This window comes from Oreochromis niloticus, linkage group LG23 (genome assembly GCF_001858045.2).
Source record: "Oreochromis niloticus isolate F11D_XX linkage group LG23, O_niloticus_UMD_NMBU, whole genome shotgun sequence".
NCBI lineage: Eukaryota > Metazoa > Chordata > Actinopteri > Cichliformes > Cichlidae > Oreochromis > Oreochromis niloticus.
In genome coordinates, this window is record NC_031986.2 from 24,216,968 (window position 1) to 24,238,274 (window position 21,307).

General features: G+C 39.0%; 3 protein-coding genes across 5 annotated transcripts in view; 2 read left to right on the plus strand and 1 right to left on the minus strand.

Moving 5' to 3' along the window:
• LOC100711875 (L-rhamnose-binding lectin SML-like) overlaps positions 1–21,307 on the plus strand; it is a 42,606-nt gene extending 21,299 nt beyond the window's left edge. The window contains exons 3-11 of the mRNA XM_019352186.2: positions 12,329–12,382; positions 12,605–12,637; positions 12,726–12,776; positions 16,428–16,563; positions 18,464–18,570; positions 18,664–18,708; positions 18,800–18,932; positions 20,861–20,964; positions 21,236–21,307. Coding sequence (XP_019207731.2) covers positions 12,329–12,382; positions 12,605–12,637; positions 12,726–12,776; positions 16,428–16,563; positions 18,464–18,570; positions 18,664–18,708; positions 18,800–18,932; positions 20,861–20,964; positions 21,236–21,243 — 671 coding nt within the window. The 3' untranslated portion in view covers positions 21,244–21,307. The remainder of the gene's footprint in view (positions 1–12,328; positions 12,383–12,604; positions 12,638–12,725; positions 12,777–16,427; positions 16,564–18,463; positions 18,571–18,663; positions 18,709–18,799; positions 18,933–20,860; positions 20,965–21,235) is intronic.
• On the plus strand, positions 1,854–7,022 carry LOC109196797 (G2/M phase-specific E3 ubiquitin-protein ligase). 3 transcript variants are annotated; one of them, XM_025903200.1, is made up of 11 exons: positions 1,859–2,002; positions 2,663–2,799; positions 3,063–3,365; positions 4,012–4,094; positions 4,248–4,300; positions 4,531–4,569; positions 4,791–5,101; positions 5,217–5,394; positions 5,664–5,833; positions 6,372–6,585; positions 6,685–7,022. In XM_025903200.1, the coding sequence occupies exons 3-9, from the start codon at positions 3,182–3,184 to the stop codon at positions 5,668–5,670; spliced, it is 855 nt and encodes a 284-aa protein (XP_025758985.1). In that variant the 5' UTR covers positions 1,859–2,002; positions 2,663–2,799; positions 3,063–3,181; the 3' UTR covers positions 5,671–5,833; positions 6,372–6,585; positions 6,685–7,022. The 3 variants fall into 3 exon arrangements, with proteins under 3 accessions (XP_019206762.2, XP_025758985.1, XP_025758986.1); XM_019351217.2 differs by lacking the exon at positions 2,663–2,799 and having other exon boundaries at positions 1,854–2,002; XM_025903201.1 differs by lacking the exons at positions 1,859–2,002; positions 2,663–2,799 and having other exon boundaries at positions 3,224–3,365; positions 4,527–4,569; positions 6,685–7,020.
• Positions 7,067–9,418, minus strand: LOC109197082 (uncharacterized). The gene is made up of 3 exons (XM_019352185.2): positions 8,466–9,418; positions 7,774–7,992; positions 7,067–7,572 (listed from the first exon to the last, which is right to left on the minus strand). Exons 1-3 carry the CDS (start codon positions 8,723–8,725, stop codon positions 7,365–7,367), a joined length of 687 nt encoding a protein of 228 aa, XP_019207730.1. The 5' UTR covers positions 8,726–9,418; the 3' UTR covers positions 7,067–7,364.

Consider the following 21,307-nt stretch of genomic DNA (forward strand, 5'->3'; position numbering starts at 1 on the left):
GTTGGTCAGCCCCTGAGAACATAACGGTAAATAAAATCCATTAGCAGTGGTTGAACTTTGACCTCTGACTTTTACCACTTTCTGGCATTGTTTCAAATTACAGAGAGGTGTGTTTAAACAAATAGAACTGTGACAGGAGAGCAATTAACTACTGATGAATTTATATGTTTTACTGGGAGGGATATAGAAACAGAACATATAGAGTTACATGAGATACACGTGAGCTGCTGGACAGACAGGTGAGATCCATGTGAATGACTTCACTAAGTACGAGTTTGAATTCTTTCTTTTATTCTTCTGTCAAATCCCGATGATTTTTGTCATGGTTAGTGGTCGGAAGTACTCAAAATGCAGATTTCAGTACAATGTGTTTATTTACAGTGACACATGATCACACAGGAAAGCAACAATCTTTGCGACAAATCTCTCATAGGTGTGGTAATCGACCCAGGTGCAAATAGGCTGAGACATGCCTTTACAAAGCAAGGTGTGGCTAGTGACAACAGATAGAGAGAGGTAGAGAAACACAGAGAAAGAAAGATTGAGAGAGGAGAATATGAGCCAGGAGACTGGAGGACCATGATTTTTTGATTAATCGGAATATTTCAACTGACTGTTTTATAGAAGTAAGTAGGACTGTGTAGAGAGTTTATATAGATGGTAAGTGATGCATGAGACTGTTAACTACACAGAAACTAAGGACCAGAAAAATGTCTGATTGTGTTTTTTCCTGTGTGACAATCTGCTGTAGGCCAAAGTTTCAGATTTCAGGTTTGCTTATGTAAACTTGATTGCTTTATAGAGGTACACCATAGTATATATCATATGTTAAGGTATATGTGTTTTTGTTATCATCTTGAGGGTTGAAGTCTTTTTGATAGGTTTGTAGCTTGAACCTATTCGCTGGAACATTGAAGGCAATGTGATTACACAGCAAGCAAGACACGAGTAGGCAACATTCTTTATGTTTCACGTGCACGGGAGAGAACTGAACAAACGCCGTTCCTTCGCTTGACCCCAGTTGCTCTCGTCCGTTCCCCCGTAACACTGCTCTTTTATTGTGGTTACATGAATATGCATAGGTTCATTAACATATGACATCTTATAGGTATACATGTGAACAAAGAATACCGTGTGTGTGTGTGTGTGTGTGTGTGTGGTTTGTACGGTGGCCCTGAAGTGCAAACCACAAAAACAAATCACAAAACGCACAACAAATTGAAAAGCGCAACAACAAATTGAAAAGCGCAAAAACAAATTCACTAAACGCAAAAACAAATTGAAAAGCGCAAAAACAAATTCACTAAATGCAAAAACAAATTGAAAAGCGCAAAAACAAATCACAAAACGCACAACAAATTGAAAAGCGCAACAACAAATTGAAAAGCGCAAAAACAAATTCACTAAACGCAAAAACAAATTGAAAAGCGCAAAAACAAATTCACTAAACGCAAAAACAAATTGAAAAACGCAAAACAAATTGAAAAGCGCAAAACAAATTGAAAAGCGCAAAAACAAATTGAAAAGCGCAAAAACAAATTGAAAAGCGCAACAACAAATTCACTAAATGCAAAAACAAATTGAAAAGCGCAAAAACAAATTGAAAAGCGCAACAACAAATTCACTAAACGCAAAAACAAATTGAAAAGCGCAAAAACAAAAGAAGAATCACAAAAACAAATTGAGAAGCACAAAATAAAATTAAGATGCACGAAAACAAAAGAAGAATCACAAAAACAAATTGAGAAGCACAATTACATTAAGAAAACCGGAAAGGGTAGGTACCAGTCGGCAACAGGAGACATCACTGATTGGATGTCCGCGCTGTTCGTCTTTGGAACCGGAAGTTACTCTGCCTGTAGTGCATTTCGTTTGAAAAACGGCGGAATGTTTTGTCCTAGCTATGGGAAAAAGCTGGTTGAGGAGTCACCAAACTTTTGCAGCGGCTGTGGCGAGAGGCTTTATCACGCATCTTGCATCGGAGACACTTCACTCCCATTGAGTAAGTTAATAAGCATAGTAAAATGTTTGTTATTTATTGATTTATTAGCCTAGCGTTAGCTGTTTCCAGACCATAGCAGACCAGAGGGCTGTTCCACTAAGCGAGCTCAGAAAATCGAGGCTCATTTGAAAATGCACGCAGCTGTCAAAATGACTGCTCAAGACCTTTCTAGTAGTGAAGGTTTGAGGGCAGTTCTAGTGTTAACAAACCTCGCAGCTAGGGTGCCACGGACCAGACTTGTCCACAAGCATATTGCATAATGAATGAGTAGAAAGACTGCAGGTTAGTCTGGTTCCTGGAACCGAATTTGGGGCAATCGAGCCTGGATTTTCAGAGTGAGCCTGGCTTTTGGGATTAGCTTGCTTCGTGGAACAGTCCTCTGAGCATTTCCACAACTGAAACGATAATAAATTAGTTCATTTATTATGTTTGGTTAACTTTAGGAACTAACACTATTATGTGTCTATACATTAAAACTTAGTGGTGTAGAATTGTATTGGTCAATAGTATCAGTTACATTGTCATTCCTTGGTAGAAATTTTCTAGTGAGATTATTCAGTGTTGTCCTTATTTGCGTGTTGTGTGGACAATGGAATGTCACATGAATGAATGTCTTTAATGTGTGACATTGTAGTACATTTTTCCTTTGTTTCCCTTTAGCATCACAGACTACCTCAAACTGCCCGACTCCAACCTTCAGCACCTTCTTAGAATACAGAAAAAAGAAAAATGAAGAGAGGCAAAAGTTTTCTGAAGGGAGGAAGGGCTTAAAGAAAAAGGAAAAAAGAAAGGTTCAGGTAGTTTGGCTAGCTCTGTCTGAAAACAAGTTGAGGTTAATTTTCTAATGACATTCTTTTGTTATTCCTTAGGGGAGTTGTGTAAAAAATGTTCAGTGTAGTAAAGCTATCCAGAATAAGAACAATTGTTTATGAGTAATTGTACATTTAGGTTGTCAGGAAGATCCCTCTTTTGCAGTTAATAAATATTCAAGTTTGAATAGATCTGCTTAGAGTCATATTAGTATCTACTTGGCCCATTGTTCATGTCTTTTTCCTTACAGATAAATGTCGGCTTGATGACCATTAAAAAGGGTGGTTTGAAGCCATACCGTGGAAAAACTATTTTCCTAACAACAGACCCTGACGCTACTGCCACAAGTCTGCTCAAGCTGTTAAAATAATGAAGGACTTTAACAAAGATCTAAAAGATGGACCTTTCCTTCTTCTGTATCCGGATGGCACTGAGGTCATTACTGTCCCTGGAACACAAAGACCATTTACACTTGAGGCTTATAAGGCTGAAGTTGGCAAGCCTTATCAAAGAATCACTGTTTTCATCTGCTTGAAGAGTGACTTTGAAGATGGTAAGCTGCTAATGTTTGTTTGGATTTTGACACACATTCCCTTAGTTTCAACAAATGCTAATTTTGAAATTGTGAAATGATAACATTACGCATAAAGCACCCAAGTCAATAGCATACCTACATTAAAATGGTGAATGGGCTGTATTTGATATAGCACCTTCTAGGGTTCTACAACCCCCCCAAGACACTTCACAACAAAACCAGTCATTCACCCACACACATTCACACACTGCTGGTGATTAGCTACAATGTGGACACAACTGTCCTGGGACTCACTGATTGAAGCAAGGCTGCTGTACACAGATGCCACCTATCCCTCCCACTACCACCACCTGGCATGGAGGGTGAAGTGTCTTGCCCAAGGACACAACAAATGTGACAGACTGAGCAGGGCTCAAACCTTCAACCTTTTGATTACAGGGCGGGCTTTTAACTCCTCTGCCACCATTGCTCCCTAAATTAGCTTGTATATGTTATGTTTCTTCCTGGAAACATGAAATTCAGCCATTTTTGGATCTACTGAGTCATGAGTTTTAAATGCTAACTTTATGCCTTTCGTATTAATCTATTATTGATGATCAAATAAAGTTTCATACATTAGTATGAATTTAGTTAGCTTAGCTTAATTTGTTTTCATGTTTTGTAGTTGGAGAAAACTCAGACTTGTCTGACTCTGACCCAGAGATTGTTATTAAAAGGCCCTCTGAGTTTGATCTTGCTGATACACTGGTAAGTACAATTTAAAATTTTTTATAGAGTTTTCTTGTTGTTTAGCCACCACCATTTGCCTCAGTTCAGTAAAACAGTTAATAGTTATATGTGAAATACATTTTGTGTGTGTGTGTGCGTGCTCGCGTGCGTGTGTTTGTTTGTTTGTTTCAGCCATGGGAACTTCAACATGAAAGCAGTCCTTTACAGAAAGCGGCAGAATATGAGTAAGTGATATTTGAAGAACATGTAATCTTTTACTGTTTTTTGCCTACACTTTGTATTAATGAGATATACACTTTTGTCATTCATTCTGTATATGGTTTTTGGAACATGGACTACATAATACTTGTATTGCTTGTTTGTTAGTTAATCAAGATGCTTAAATATTTTCAAAGTGTCAATTAATATTTTCACAGTACACAACAAAAATGCTTTTCTTTGTTCTCTAAGGAAGGGTGCTGGGGATCTTGTGCTTGCTAATGAAGTACAACAGGTAAAAAACTATTTTATTAGTAAAACAGTGCAGCAGACAATCTCCACCGCCTTTACTTTGCAATTAGATAACGATTCACTGTTTGCTGAGCCCCCAGAAGAACCTGTGTTAGTAATTTAAACATTTGAATCCAATTAACCGCCATCTTGTTCTGTACAAGACATCATGCAATCATGAGAGAAGTATATATACCTTTAAAAAAAAAGTTTCCCTTTTTTTAGAGACACCAATTTGCAGGCACATGGAATTATTGCAAATTTGGCACTGGAACTTGACCACAAGAAGGTCAGCAGGTTCAATATATCAAGGTCAGCTGTATGGGATGGAGCTGTTAGAGGATTTCGACGCAGCACATACTCTGACAACTACGACATGTTCATCAAGTTTAATGATGATGCTGGCAGCTTTGAAGAAGGTTTGGATACAGGTGGCCCGAGGCGTGAATTCCTCACACTTCTTATGGGCAGTCTGCGAAATCGCCCCATCTTTGATGGACCTCCAGAGAGCCGTTATCTTGTATATAATTCAAGAGGTGGATGTTTTCTCCGTAATTATTACAATGGAAATTTTAATAAAAATTGGCGTATTTTTTTCATTAGCATATTTAATAGCAATTAACCGTGATAATTATGTGCCCTGTATAACAGCTGCCAGGCAAGATGAGTACTTTTTAGCAGGAAAGATGATCGCTGTATCCATTGTGCATGGGGGACCAGCACCACATTTCCTCTCCAAGAACCTGGTCAACCACATCACAGGGAATCAGAGTTTCAGCGCCACTGTAGAAGATGTGCAAGATGAGGAGATCACAAAAATTTACATCAGGTAGAAAATTACCTAGGCTCAGGGAATGGGTTTACTTAGAAGACACTTGGGGCCAGTTTAAAAGATTTAATCGGGATAAAAGTTATCCGGGTTGGATCATATCTTGAAAGTAGATTCTGTAATCTGAAAGGACGGATTTCCAACTCCCAACAACACAAGTGAAATAACAAATTGATTATTTTTTTAATCCAATGTTTGAATGAATCGTAAAAGTAGTGAAAATTATATTTTGTTTTTCTTACAGTAAACCTTTTTTTTTTTTTTTATAGGTTCTGAAAGCTGAATCAGAGGAGTCTTTGCATAATCTTATTTTGCAAAACAGCACAATCTTCCAAACTGCTGGATGCCTCAGAAACGTCAAGCCTTTTGAGAAACAAGCATTTGTGGAGGAGTACCTCAGATGGTACATCCTTGAAAGAAACCAAAGTGTCATTCAACGGTAAACTCATTACTCCTTTTAAATTCAGGATGGCCAGTTGCTCATCACAGCAGCCACTGACATTTTCAGACCTTCAGATGTATATGAAAAAACTGATTCAGTAGCATCGGTGATCTGATGAACAACTAGTTAATTCCTGAGCCACTGTCGCACGCTATTAACCTTTTGACACTAGAACTCTAATTTAATATACATTTATTGTTCACAATGACCCATAATAATCATAGTCATGCAACATGATTAATTTTCAGTTATTTATAAAAAGAGGTGATCCCTTGTTTGACACACTTGTTTATTCCAGTGTGAAAGCACTATTTTTTTTTTAAATGCTAAAATCCCAATGAGCTCTTCTTTTTTGCTGTCACAGTTAATTTCTGAGCGCTATGAATTGTTTTGTGTATGAGTGATTCTATGCATTTGAAATCTGTCCAAATTTATAATGAAAGATCTAGTAGGTAAAGACATTTAAACACAATTTAGAAGACTGCAATAGTTATAGCTATAAACCAATTATTAGTTATTTGTCTATCCTTTGCAGATTTAAAGATGGACTGGAAAGTCTGAATTTTTAAGTGCACTGCAACAAAATTCCAGTGTGCTGGCCCCACTCCTATGCTTCTCTGCCAAGGCCCTGACTGCTTCAGAACTGGAGAGCATGTTCAGACCAGATCTCAGCCCAGCAGGAAGCAACAAGCAGCATAAGGAGGTCCTAACACTTGGCTTTTGGGCAGATTATCTCCTTGATTGTGAAGGTTTGAATGACCATTTTTATTTGTTTATAGTTTTATGAAAGGAGAGGTGAGGAAATAAATTTTCTGTAATGTACTACAGTGTTTACTTTCTTCTTTCAGAGAAGGCAACAGCAGTGTGTCTGGAAGATTTGATGATGTTTGCCACAGGGCTGACGGCAGTTCCACCGGCAGGAATGACACCACCACCACGCATCCAGTTTTAAGTGTTTCGCCTTTTCCAGTTGCAAACACCTGTGCAAATACTCTGAAGCTACCCATCTGTGACTCATACAGCATCTTTAAGGCCAACATGGACTTTGGAATTCAAAATGCTCCAGGATTTGGATGTTCTTAAATCAGCAAGGTCATCAAGTTACAGTTACTGAGTTACCCTGTTAGGTTCAGCTGCCGTTGGCATACTACTTAACACATTTATGTGACAAGCAACTTCCATATTGTTAAACATTTAGTTGTTTTTTCTGAATATTGTGTATGCTGGACACTATTTGTAAATGGTTTTATTAAAGAAAATTTTAAATGTTTCCTTGTGGTTAAATGTTAATATTTAAATCCATGCCAGTTGCTGTATATTATGAACAATATTATATTCAATTTAGCAAGAGGGAAAGGAAACACTACTAACATTAAAAAATGAAGGAAAAACAGAAGGGCTGGAGCACTCAAGTCCAAAGGTTTTATTAGGGGCAAAAAAAGGAAAGAAACTAACGTTTCGACACCGTGTGTGTCTTTGTCAGAGTAACTCTGACAAATGTCATTACAAACTGAAGTTCAGTTGGTATCTAAAACCCAGCTATGTCCTTCAGGGCCAAATACAGTTCTGTGGCCGATTCCCAGTCTTGTGGCTGCTGCAGTGTGTTTTGTTGTACAGCCTGTTGTAAATATTCCCCAATGTTTGGATCACCACACAATCCAACCAGTAGCCCCTCCTCGGGAAACACATCCAGTTCCCTCTCCTCAACAGCAAATCCACAGTCTCTTGAACCATATCTGCAAAATGAAAATAGAACAGTGAAGGATTTTTTGCTGACAATATGGAACTATATAAATCAACGCATGCGGTGACACGTTATAAACTGCTCTATCATACTTATGTGTAAAATTATGAATATATATTAACCAACTTAAGCAATAACAACACCTTGCATTTAGTTTGATGCAAAAGGTTAATTTTGTTAAGAACTCAAATACCTGTGAGGCAAGAGATAGAGTTTGTTTGGAATCCCCCCTGGACACGATGCAAGTCTGCTTGGCCGGATCCTGTGTTTGTTCCAGAGGTCTTTGCATTCATCCAGGTCTTTCTGTAGAACCCCTGTGAAGCAGAATCTCAGCAAGCATTGGCGTTCGTGGCTTCCATTGAAGTTTCCAGAGTCTCTTAGGTCTCCAAAAAAGTCCATCCAAAACTGAGACCTGGGTATATAATTAATATTTAAGAATCAATTTAGCTTTGTTCTTGGTCATTTTATAGGGTTTGTTACATTTTGGTCCCATTTAAAACATGCCACAAATGGATGTCAAACAAAGTAATGCATATTAGTTTTCCATAAATATTGTAGCGACCCTGCAGTAATGTTCTTGTTAAAAATGCTGTATTCTTTTCACTCTGTTCTGTGTGTTGATTGTGAGGAGTGGAGAGTTTGGTCTGAGTTTTTCATTTTGTATTGGCGTCGTTAAATCTAGGCAAGCATGCTCATTTCGGCACAACAGCTGACAATGACCATTTTGAGTTCCTGCAATAAAGTGACGGCTGTTAACGTCTATCTCATCCAACTTTTCAACACGTCCAGCAGGACGCTACTCTATTTTCTTAAATGCATGTAAAAAAACAACAATCTGATCAGCTTTCACTGTAGCTTACACCTACCAGACACAAATGTACCCACCTTCCTCTTCTGAAATAAGACCACCATGACTCGATGCGCTGATTCCCAGTAGATGATCCGTATCTGTGGCTTGACGATCCAGCATAATAGTCCGTGTGCGCGTGACGGAGGGTACACTGTATTGCTGCCATAGTCCCATTCTCAGTCCCGAAGTCTGTTCGTAATCTCATTGGTATCACACCGAGACTCTTTACACAGTTTATATAATTGTGCGCTATAACAGCCGGGTTGTTGTTTGTTGCTCCACACACAAGCCACATCAGTCTTCTTGAAAAGCCATCTATACATCCTGACAGGGTTTCAGTTTATCATAGCCATCTACATGCCATATGTAATTGGGCCCCATGGAGTGATACGTGCGTCTTGTGAACCTCCTTCGAGTTCTCAAAGCGATTCCTTGAGGATTTAGTTGTCTCAACAGCCTCATAACTACATCACGCTTGACACGCAGCTTGTGTTTTTGTTTGAGAACTTGCCACATGGTCCGATATCCAAACAATTGTCCTGGTCCTCGAAGCTCGGACAAAATGGCACCCCTCACCTCAGGAAGTGGAGAATAGTTGCCTCGTCTGTACAGTCCAGATTCTTTTAAATGTGTTTTCAGTGTACGCATACTAATTGAAATGTCATGATTACACTTGAGCATATCCAGTATCACCTCGTATGTATGTCCTGAATCAAAAATATTCTCGAATAGTGACAGCTATGTTTGGGTCACCGCTAATGTTCATGTTTGAAAATAATGCGCTACAGGCAGAGTAACTTCCGGTTCCAAAGATGAACAGCGCGGACATCCAATCAGTGATGTCTCCTGTTGCCGACTGGTACCTACCCTTTCCGGTTTTCTTAATGTAATTGTGCTTCTCAATTTGTTTTTGTGATTCTTCTTTTGTTTTTGCGCTTTTCAATTTGTTGTTGCGTTTAGTGAATTTGTTTTTGCGCTTTTCAATTTGTTTTTGCGTTTAGTGAATTTGTTGTTGCGCTTTTCAATTTGTTTTTGCGCTTTTCAATTTGTTTTGCGCTTTTCAATTTGTTTTTGCGTTTAGTGAATTTGTTGTTGCGCTTTTCAATTTGTTTTTGCGCTTTTCAATTTGTTTTTGCGTTTAGTGAATTTGTTGTTGCGCTTTTCAATTTGTTTTTGCGCTTTTCAATTTGTTTTTGCGCTTTTCAATTTGTTGTTGCGCTTTTCAATTTGTTTTGCGTTTTTCAATTTGTTTTTGCGTTTAGTGAATTTGTTTTTGCGCTTTTCAATTTGTTGTTGCGCTTTTCAATTTGTTTTTGCGTTTTGTGATTTGTTTTTGTGGTTTGCACTTCAGGGCCACCGTAGGTTTGCAACGATCTGATTTACTGAAAATGATGTGTGTGTGTGTCACATGCGTGTGTTGCAACGATCTGATTTACTGAAAATGATGTGTGTGTGTGTCACATGCGTGTGTTGCAACGATCTGATTTACTGAAAATGATGTATGCTAGTCTGTGTGCGTGCGTGTGTGTGGGTGTTCACATCTATCTGTCCTTAGCTTATCTGGTGTTATCAGGTATTTTTGCCTAATTTGTTTGCTGTTTCATAACTTGCTTTTCTGTCTTAGCTCATGGCTGATGTCTGACAAAATTATATATTTATATATTATACATAAAAAGTTGCTCAATTTTGCAAATCATGAAGCAGTTACAGTGAAGCGTTTCCAGTGTTTCTTCATTTATCAACACCATGTACTGACCCCTCCAAAGCATACTAGCAACTGACTAGAAAGTCTGCCATTTGTTGGCATAGACCTTTGATAAGAATGAAGCTGCTGGAACAAACTTCATGGTTTTTATTTCCTGATGGTTGCAAACAGGCATTACAGAAACTTCATGACAGAAGACTGTTAGAGAAGAAAGCAGAGGTCATTTTCACCTTGGTACTCTTTAATTAATTTTTATTTTTAAGTTTCACTAGCAAGGCATACTTGATTTGCATGATCTGACTGAATGCCACTGGTATTAGGCGTTGCTAGCTGTGCTACATCCAGTTGTCCTAGATCTGGTAAAATTGAGAAAATATTGAAAAAGTTTAAAAACAAATTGAATGTAATTAAACAAACAGACTAAGGGTCAGATTTACTAAACAGGGCAAAATAGTGTGTGAGCACAATCCCAAAGCATCGCTGATATATGTGGTCAGATTTACAAAATGCAATATCAGGGCAAAAATAAATAAATATCTGATCGAGAAATCCCTCATCTTTGGAAAAGAGTTTATTACAGAGAAATGGCTCTTTCCAAAATAAAAGCTATACTATACGCTTCTTCTGGGGTATACTCTCAGCAGCATATTAAACATATCAGGCCCCCATAAGGAGAATCATGTGCTAACGGCTGTCTAAATGACTCGGGTAAAGTTTGTAGCATGCGTGCTTGTTGTTTTTTGTCTGCTTCCACTTGTCTTTGCACTAGGATGATGTCAGCGTAAATGTGCAGTCATATTCGTTGTGTTCCCACTAGTGCTGTCAGCGTTAATCTCGTTAAAATGACATTAACGCCATAATGTGGCAAATCTCCGTTAACGAGTTACCGCGGATCGCCCCGTGCGTGGGGCTGGATGGCGTCAACACATTAACAAGCTAACTGTGCTAACGCACTAGTTCCCACCAATTGAGCATTGCGTGGCACATCCGACATACTGTTTTACTTTTGTCCATGACGCGCTTACCATCAGGGTCATGCTTCACATGAAAACCAAGATAGTTCCAAACGCCAGATCTGAGTGAGGGTGGGGGAGGTTCAATTTCGGGTATCGTTGAGGCAGTTGCCACGTTGCAACGAGCTTAGCTTCTGTCTTGCTAGCTTGCGCGGTGCTCAGTGGATCTGCACTCGACAGTGCAGCCTAGGCAGAGTAGTCGAACGCAGATCCACTGAGCGCTCAACACAGACAGCATCGTCAGAAGTAAAGTTGATAAAATAAATTAAAAAAAATTGTATTGTTCGATATATATGCGTACCGAACCGAAAGCACCGTATCGAACGGTTCAATATCGATACGAGTATTGTTGCACCCCTAGTGTGGGGGTATGTCATACCTTCTGCACCTCAGGCTGAAGGGTAACCAACTACTTCTCTCTTTCCTAGCTGTTCCACACATTCATAGCATCCCCCCAACTTCCTATTTCCTTTTATGACAGGCAGACCCCCACTGTTAATAAATTCCTCTCTCTACAATTACACACACCCATATATTCACAAATCCTTTCCTATTCTTCTGATCTACAGCTGGACCCTGTCATCTAAACAAACTTGAGCACATTTTATTCTAATCATTGTTTTCTTGTACTCACAATTCCCACCTCTGACATGCAATTTTGTTATGTTAGTCAATTGTAAATACAGACTGCATTTTTTGTTTTTAATGCTAAAACCTGTGTTAGTAAATCTGACCCTGATTACATACAATAGTGCAACATGATGGTTGGTTGATGTCAGCTCAGACACAGTATGGAACAGGAGCTGTGTGCAAACATGAACAACACTAGAGTTCATTTAAAATTCGGGATTTCTTTATTAAATAAAGGTTTTCTGAATTACACAAAAGTTTAATGTTAGCTGCACCTACAACTAAAAATCAAACAATTGCAGCTTCAACCTTTAATTTCTCCAAAAATGTGTATTTATCATATTGAACCACCTCAAGCAGAAACTCCTGTATGATTTCTAATGAATCAGAACTGTAGTATAAGACTTTTTAATTCTTGTGCAAAATAACCAAACCTCTGGGGTCACTGCCTGACCATTTGTGTAGACTTTGATCCAGATGAAAGTTTGCTTGAGATAAAGGTGCACTGTGATTCATCCACATGCATAAATACACAGTGTGTCTACTCCAGACACCAGTCTCACTGTGTCCTCCGTAAGCATGCTGCACTTCAGCACCGCACTCTGTGAGTATGCTGATCAGTTTAAATATTTACTGATGCTGTTTACTTAATAAATAATGCATTTGATGGTTTGATGAAGACAGAAGAACAGATGATAGAATTGAATTTATTTAAGACCAGCATGGTGTAAAATGCTGAGGTTCATTTCTAACTTTATACAAATTTTCATATTTAACTATACTGAAATTTATGAGTGCTCCCTGTTTTCTTTTTCTTTTTTTCCAGTGTTGGCAGCAGCCTGTCTGGTTGTTAGCACAGGTAAATATCTGTTTGTGTTTTTACAAGTATATTTACATTTTCACGTTTGTCTTTGTGTTAAACCAATGATTCCATATGTGTTTTAAAGGTGCACACAAAGCTACCACATGTGGGAACCATGTTCACCGTCTGAGCTGTGGTAAGTTTTCCAACAGCTGTTAGTCCTCAACATTTTGGAGATTATTCAGGCCTCAGTTTTGTCTTTAATCAGATCCAGACATTTGAATTTGATGCTCAGGATGCACATTTTGTAGGTTAAATTAATTACCCATTTGTATAAAGCCAAGCAAGTAACGTAAACTAGAGCAGGGCGATATGACCAAAAATATTTATCACAATATACATTTGAAAATTTGCGATAACGATATAACTGACGATATAATTGACAATAGACAAAATACTTTATTAGTTCAAAAATAAATAAATAAATGTATTTTCACTTAAACAATCAGCTGTTTTTTATGTGCATTAAAGTTATATAAAACTTTAACAGTGCAAATGCAAGTGGCAATTTAACTAAAAGGCATTTCCAGTGGAAACTGGCCGACATATCCTCAGCATAACCACGTATAATATCCACTAAACTTAAAAAGAGGTTAAACACACACAATACGGTAATATTATGTTGAAGCATATGGGCTCAAAATGTGGTCATAAATATTTTGTACTTGTAAATCAGGATTTGTATGTGTAAAAAGAATTTGTGCGTGCGTAAAAAAGATTTGTATGTGTAAAAAAGATTTGTGCGTGCGTAAAAAAGATTTGTATGTGTAAAAAAGATTTGTGTGTGGACTTAGCCAAAAAAAACCCTGCAATTTACAAGTACGAATTTTGACCCTATTTTTCTTCCTGTCATCTGATTGGTCAATGTCATGTCAATCACAAATGTAACAATCCAATCAGAGAACAGATGGGTTTGGCTGTCGGAGGGGCACTTTTTTGAACTGCAGGTCCTTGAAGGGTAATACAGTTTGAAGCTGGAGGATCTCTATATAAATATCCGATAGCAGCTAGGTCCCCTTACTTTCAGCAGCTGTTGAAAGGATAAAGTTGTGGTATGTCAGTGGTTAGAAATACCATTATTACTTTAGGATTAGTTTAACACAAAGTCAGGGCTGACCCGGGACCACTGCTGTGAGTCACAGTGCGCAGCATAAAGGTCCTTTCACATCGGACGCAGGATGTGCTGCTAATGCTAACTGCTAACTAAAAGCCAAGGATCCAGAATTTGTTACGCTAGCTGCTGAGCTCTGTGGGTTTTTGCAGCAGCTCTACCTGTACTAGATGCACCTGCTCCTTGTCGTTTCTATCTCTGACTTTATGTCCTCTACAACAGTTTCTGGTTTTTTTGCTAGTTCTTCAAATGTTCAATAAAAATATGTATGCTAATTCATAACAAAGAAAGCTTTGTAATGAAGACTGTTATTTCCAAAACACTGCCCCCCCCCCGCGGTCCGCAGCGCTGTTGAAAAGGCTGTGGAAGTCCCTGTATAAAGCACGTAGACCTGTGACACAAAAATCACCAAACTCGGACGACCACAGACTGTTTTCCTTCGTGGTGATGAAGGAAAACGCTGGGTTGGCATGTAAAAGGGCATTTATTCCCTTCAAGGACCTGCAGTTCAAAAAAGTGCCCCTCCGACAGCCAAACCCATCTGTTCTCTGATTGGATTGTTACATTTGTGATTGACATGACATTGACCAATCAGATGACAGGAAGAAAAATAGGGTCAAAATTCGTACTTGTAACTTGCAGGGGTTTTTTTGGCTAAGTCCACACACAAATCTTTTTTACACATACAAATCTTTTTTACGCACGCACAAATCTTTTTTACACATACAAATCTTTTTTACGCACGCACAAATTCTTTTTACAGATACAAATCTTTTTTACGCACGCACAAATTCTTTTTACACATACAAATCTTTTTTACACACACACAAATCTTTTTTACACATACAAATCTTTTTTACGCACGCACAAATTCTTTTTACACATACAAATCCTGATTTACAAGTACAAAATATTTATGACCACAAATCCTGATTTACAAGTACAAAATATTTATGACCACATTTTGAGCCCATAGAAGCACAGTACGTATCACTCCGTGAGGCTCCTGCCTACGATAGCCGTAATCAGAGATGGGCGTTACTGTAATCCGATTACTTTTTTCAAGTAACGAGTAATGTAAGGGATTACCGTTGCAAAAACGGTAATTAGATTACCGTTACTTTCCGTAGGAACGCTGCGTTACTGCGTTACAAAAACCGTGAGTTTTTTGCGAGAATGTCTCATGACAGTGACGTAAGCGAGTGCAACGTTGGTGACAACAGCTGTCTGCAGATCAACATATATCAAGTGCGGGAGAGAGTGTAGCATGCAGCATTTAAAGTGTGGAAGTACTGACCTTATTTTGAGTTTGATTCCATAAAAAGTGAAAAAAACATTAGTGTCCGTTGTGGTGGGAAGAAAACTTCTTTTTACAGCGAAACCCCCCCCCCCTAAACTTCCAAGCAAGCACCGAGTGCGCTACGACTGTAATGGGAAATTCACAGAGAAACTCGCGGAGTCCTCAACTGACTGCTGCGGCACACCTGCACCAGGGTAAACCTCCGCCTACCCCAGTCCTGCTTCACAGGTGAAAATAGAGCAATTAGTCTTTGACTTTATTTATTTTCTGCTGTGTTTTACTTGCATCTATTTGAAAGAGTGAGTGTAAACACAAAAAAATATTTTATGTGCTGGAATGTGCAGAAAATAGGTTTAAATGTTAAACAAATTTCTTCCAGTCAGAGAATGTTGCATATAATTTAATTTTTGCTTGATGCATAAATTAAAAGATTGAAACTAATGAAACAAATTTTAAAAAGAGACTTTTCCATTTGATTACATTTTGTATGATGGATTATGTAGAAAAAGTAGAATTAGGCTGAAAGATCTATCGCTTTATCACCTATTCAGGTTGTAAATTGTGTTTTTAAAAAGTAACTAAGTAGCAGGTTTGTAGCTTAGCAAAATCGTACTAAAATGTTTGACAGATTTTTGAGTACCGTGTACCACATAAAATCAATTCGAGGTCAGTAAACACGACCAGAATTCATACATAAGGCACACGGGATTATAAGGGGCACTGTCGATTTTCAGAAAAATCAAAGGATTGATTTTAAGTGTGCCGTATTCTCCAAAAAACACGGTAATAACGACGGCCTGTTTAAGTGAAAATACATTGATGGGTTTCTTTTTGCACTAATAAAGTTGTGGAGTTGTAAAGTATTTTGTCTAGTGTCAATTATATCGTCAGTTATAACGTTATGGCAAATTTTCAAATGTATATCGTGATAAATATTTTTGGTCATTGATTCTGTTCATCTGGACGTAGCATTTTCAGTGGGAGAAACATTTCGTCACTCATCCAAGTGACTTCTTCAGTCTCAGCTGACTGCAGGTGTCCCCAATCTTATGAGCAGTACATTTGCACAATGACTGAAACTAGCACCACTGGTGAACAATGGGCTTTATCATGACCATTTATCAACGACGACCAATCAATGGCATTTGATCACTGATCTGTGGCAATAAGTTTCTTTTCTTATCACCAGTTTTGAGTAAGATTTGAAAAATTGTGTTTATAATTTTTTTTTTTTTTTTTTTACACAGAAATTAAATCCGCTTGAAAAAACAAATTTATAGTAAATATGTGTTGTGTTGGTACTTTGCAGGCTGCTGGGGATTTGCAGACTTTTCCCAGTTGTTTGTTTCTGATTTCTTCCCTTTGTGGTCTAACAGAAACCGGAGTGATCCTTGTGCAGGAATCCCTGTACGGACGTGCAGACACGCAGACATGTGCTGGAGGAAAAGCTGAAAGTGAGATCACTAACACTGAGTGCTCTCTGCAGGGCGCTGATGAAACCATTAAGACTAGGTATACATCTTGAATAAGCCTGACTTTATGTCTAATGTGAATGTCACTGAACTGATGCACTTTTGAAGTCATTTGTTTTTATGGTGATGTAGCATGTAAACAAGTCTGTATATAGAAAACAGAAGTATCCTCCACCCATAAAAAGTGAAGCACTCTTATCGAGTCCTTACTCAGAGGGGGTTGTCTGGTTGTTTGCGAGCTTCCGAGCTGGCAGCCAGTATCAGCAGCTCTGACCTGACCTAGTCCTTTTTTCTCTTTAATATATGTTTCTTTGTTGTTCTTGTGTTTCTTGTTTTTGTTTTTCTATTGTGGACTGCTGTCTCCCACAATGGAAATTTTATGGTGGGCCGACAGAACAACGAAAAGTGGTAAGAAGAGATGAGGGGGTCTGGCTGTGTTTGTGAATGATAGATGGTGTAACTCTGGGCATTTATCTATCAAAGACACGCTATGCTGTAAGGACATTAAGCTGCTAGCAGTTAGCATGAGACCGTACCACCGTACTACCACGGGAGTTTACACACGTTATTGTGATAGCTGTGTATGTCCTGCCCTCAGCTAATGCTGCAGCAGCCTGTGCGGTCTTGCACACTGTAACCAGCAGTCTCCAAGCACCCTCAGGCCCTTTTCCTGATCTCAGGATCAGAAGAGGCCCTGAGGGACTGTTTCCCTTCTATTGTGTGAGACAACCTCTGCAGCCCTTTGGAGGATGACCTCAACAGCATCACAGACTGCATTACGGATTACATGAACTTCTGTGTGGACAACACTGTACCCATCATAAAGGTACGGTGTTTTTCTAACAACAAGCCATGGATAAATCCAGAAATAAAGGCTCTCCTCAAGGAGAAGAAGAGTCTTTATATCTGGAGACAAACAGGAGCTGAGAGTTGTCCAGAAGAAGCTGAAATGGAAGATAAGGCAAGGGAAGGAAAACTACAGGAGGAAGATGGAATAGCAGCTGTTACAGGACAACATCAGAGGGGTTTGGAACAGCCTGAAGACAATCTCAGGACAAAACCTTGTCTTCACCCTCTACACTGCAGACTTCTCCATCAACTCCCCACGCTGCCACCTACAAAAGTTCTCTGATGACTCTGCCATAGTCGGCCTCATCACAGGTGAGGAAGACTGAGTACAGACAGTGGACTCTCGACTTTGTGGACTGGTGCCAGCAGAACCACCTGCTGATCAACGCCAGAAAAAAACAAGAAGTTAGTGGTGGACTTCCGGAGACCCAGACCCACCACACTGACCATCCAGGGAGTGGACATAGTGAACTCTTATAGGTACCCAGGTACCTATAAGAGTTCACCTGAATAATAAACTGAACTGGAGCCACAACACTGATGCTCTTCACAGGAAGGGTCAAAGCAGACTCTACCTGCTGAGGCGGCTGAGGTCATTTGGAGTCCCGGGAGCACTTTGAAAGTGCTATTGTCCATGATGTAAAAAATTTTTGTGTTTCTGTTCTGTGTCCTGTTCTGTTTTTATGTGCTTTTCTTCTGCTGCTGTTACAACCAAATGCTGTTGGGTTTTTGTTGGGTATTTCTCTGTAAAATATAAAGCACCATGAGGCCACTGTTGTTGTGATTTGGTGCTATATAGACAAAACCGAATAAAACTGAATTATATTGAATTAAAAAAAATGCTTTCAAATGGCCAGAAGAGGACGATTCCATCTTCAGGTGTAGTTGTAGAAAATGACCTGCTGAAAGAATGAATGAGCTTGTTTTTGGTTAGCTAAAAACAAGAAGGAAAAGCAAAAAAAGGACTTTTGTTATGGTTGTTATCAGGATGAGGAGAGGAGCATATGGTCCCAAGCCATGACTGTAAAACCTCCTTCAGCTTTGTTTGGATTTCTCCTGGTCCTAAGTGCTCTTTCTGTCTATTTCTGCAGGTGTAATGGCAAGAAGGTGTGTGAAGTCACCCCGGCTATCTTTACAACAGATCCCTGCAGCGAGACGTTTAAGTACCTGGAGACCAGCTACTCCTGTGTGCCAGCAAGTGAGTCACATGTCTGCTTTACAGAGCGATACATCAAGCATCAGTTTAGCTTCATAAGAGCTCGAGTTAATCTGACTCCTGTTACTTCAACAGCTCACCTCATAACATGCGAGCATTCCCTGGCACATCTGAAATGCGGTAAAATCCCATATGATGTGACACACTTAAACAGACGACCAGCTGCCTTTTCCAGCAACAGACTGACATAATGCTCTTCTCTCTTTGACAGATGATGGGCAAGTTATACATGTGTACCAAGCCGATTTTGGGCGCCGTGATCCAAACATATGCTCCTTCCGAAGGGATAACCAGCGGCTCCAAAATGTCAAGTGCTCACTCCCCACTGACAAGGTTGCCGAACGGTACAGTGACCTTTTCTTTGTACACTATCTTTTAATAATATTCTCTTGGTAGTGACAGCCACAGAGATTTTAAATCTTGACACTTTGACAAATATTATCAAAGCTCATAAAAGAAAAAATGTCACATCCACAGTGATTAACTTCCATGAAAATATCAAACTTTGTCACATTTTAAGCAACATGTTAACTGTAAGGAGATACGCTCCTGCTACATGACAGGAGAGGACGGATATGACCAGTGGCACAGTGTAATATAAGCCACATCCACATGTACACACAGGTATTTTTTAAAAAACTGTTTCTCAGTGATCCAAAACTACATTTACGTGTGGACGAAACGCCAAAATGGATAGAAAAAGTTATAATTACTAAAATACATGGGCATTTGTGGATGTAGCCTTAGTATATTTACTCCAGTACTTTACAGAGATGCAGTAGTTGCATGCTACTCCAAGTAAGTATCTATAAGAAATGTTCATTTTTCCTTCTACTGTATCTGGTACATAACATCTCCTCACTATGAATTTTCTGTATTTTCAATATTTACTTTAATTTTCTTTTTAATCTCCCAAACACACAAAACTAGTCTCCTCAAGGAGTTTTTTATTGTAAAGTAAAGACTGCAATACTGGAAATCAAGCCATTGGCGACAGTGGGAAGGAAAAACTCCCTTTTAAGTATAACAAACATAAGGCAGAACCAGGCTCAGGGAAGGGCAGTAATCTGCTGTGACCAGTCGGGGAGTCAAGGGAGTCAAGAGATGAATGAGGAGGAAACACTCGGGGCATCATGGGAAGCTGCCAGCAGCCTAGTCCTATTGCAGCATAACTAAGAGGGGCTTCAACGTCATCTGATCCAGCCCTAAATATAGGCTTTATCAAGAAGGAAAGTTTTAAGGCTAATCTTAAAAGTAGAGATAGTGTCTGTCTTCTGAATCCAAGCTAGGAGCTGGTTCCACAGAAGAGGGGCCTGAAAACAGAAGTCTCTACTTTTAAATACTCTAGAATCCACAAGCAAACCCGCAGTCTGAGAGCAAAGTGTTCTGATACTATGAGGTCTTTAAGATAACAGAAGTTAGTCCTGTGTATTACTGCTGATGTGGATAGTAAGACTGAACAAATCATGAAATATCTGGACACTGATCATTGGTGCAAACATAAAATTAACCCTTTAAAGCCGGTCGGAGCGGGCACGCTGTTTTGCGTAACTATTTTTAAATCCCGGTAGCTCTGCAACCACGTAAGCTAGCGCAATAATTTTTTTTTGCATATGAAACCGGAGGAGTTGTACTTACATCTTATGCCATCAGCTTGTCCTAGGTCACAGTTTCCTTCCACATATAGCTTTGCAAAAACTGCATAAAAAGCGCTTGCAGCAACAAAAACATAATATTCCAGAAACACGCTTTGCCGATCCGGTCAGCTGTTCATAACACTTCCTAGGTTGGAATAGACGTTAGCGCGAACTTTCACATGTCCGCCATGACCTGCCCGAAACCGAAAGTGACGTCATTTTCGCGGAAATGTAGTCTTTTTACCATCAGGGCCTCATGAGCCTGTACTGGTGTTTTTAAAAGTTATCTTTGACTTTATGACTTTCTGTGTCGTTTCTGGGATGCTTTGGACTTACATTGCACTGTTGGAAATAGTTTATTTTGATGCATATGCTGCTTTTTTGCAAATTTGCACTATAATTTTTATTTTCGTTTTTCCTGCAGTATATAAAAATTTGTGTATCTCAAAAATAAAACTATGAAGACACTCACAATAAATTTCCTGTGGTGGGAAACTATTTTGTGCAACTTTTTTGTATTTACAGTTTTGAGGGATAAGCTTCTTAAATTTCTCTAACTAGAAATATATGTTAAACCTGAACCGTGGATTTATTTGTTCCTCTGCACATGCGCTCACATTGCTCTGCATCCACAGTTGTAATGGGAGAAACAGCTGCAGCATGAGAGCAGCCCCCTCAGTGTTCGGTGACTCTTGTCCCAACACCTACAAGTACCTGGAGCTGACTTACACCTGTCGCAGTAAGTAGCTCGACAGAGAATATCACATGATGTGTGATACAAGGAGATGAAAAAAGACAAGTGACATTGAGACACAGCTTCTCAAACATTCATTGATATTACCAATAACATGCTGCATCCCTGAAATGTAGAACAAGGCTAATGCTTTCATCTGATTAGTATACATTTAATCCATTCTTGAGTTTAACTGTGACAGAATAAATAAAAACAGCTGACATTTCATATTGTTAAATACTCCACCTGATCTCATGTGTTTCATGTTCTTTTGCAGGTCCTTAAGAAGACTACATATACTGCAATGAGAGTATCTCACACAGAATAAAATTCATGAAATCTGAAAAAA

Bases quoted from the DNA above. Each gene is read 5' to 3' on its own strand.
- LOC109196797 (XM_019351217.2), top strand. From the start codon at position 3,182: ATGAAGGACTTTAACAAAGATCTAAAAGATGGACCTTTCCTTCTTCTG. The intron at 4,301-4,530 runs GTAAGTGATATT...TCTCTAAGGAAG, and splicing joins CAGAAAGCGGCAGAATATGA to GGTGCTGGGGATCTTGTGCT. The intron at 4,570-4,790 runs GTAAAAAACTAT...CCCTTTTTTTAG, and splicing joins TTGCTAATGAAGTACAACAG to AGACACCAATTTGCAGGCAC.
- LOC109197082 (XM_019352185.2), bottom strand. From the start codon at position 8,725: ATGTGGCTTGTGTGTGGAGCAACAAACAACAACCCGGCTGTTATAGCG. The intron at 7,993-8,465 runs GTGGGTACATTT...TTATATACCCAG, and splicing joins TCTTATTTCAGAAGAGGAAG to GTCTCAGTTTTGGATGGACT. The intron at 7,573-7,773 runs GTATTTGAGTTC...TTCATTTTGCAG, and splicing joins CTCTATCTCTTGCCTCACAG to ATATGGTTCAAGAGACTGTG.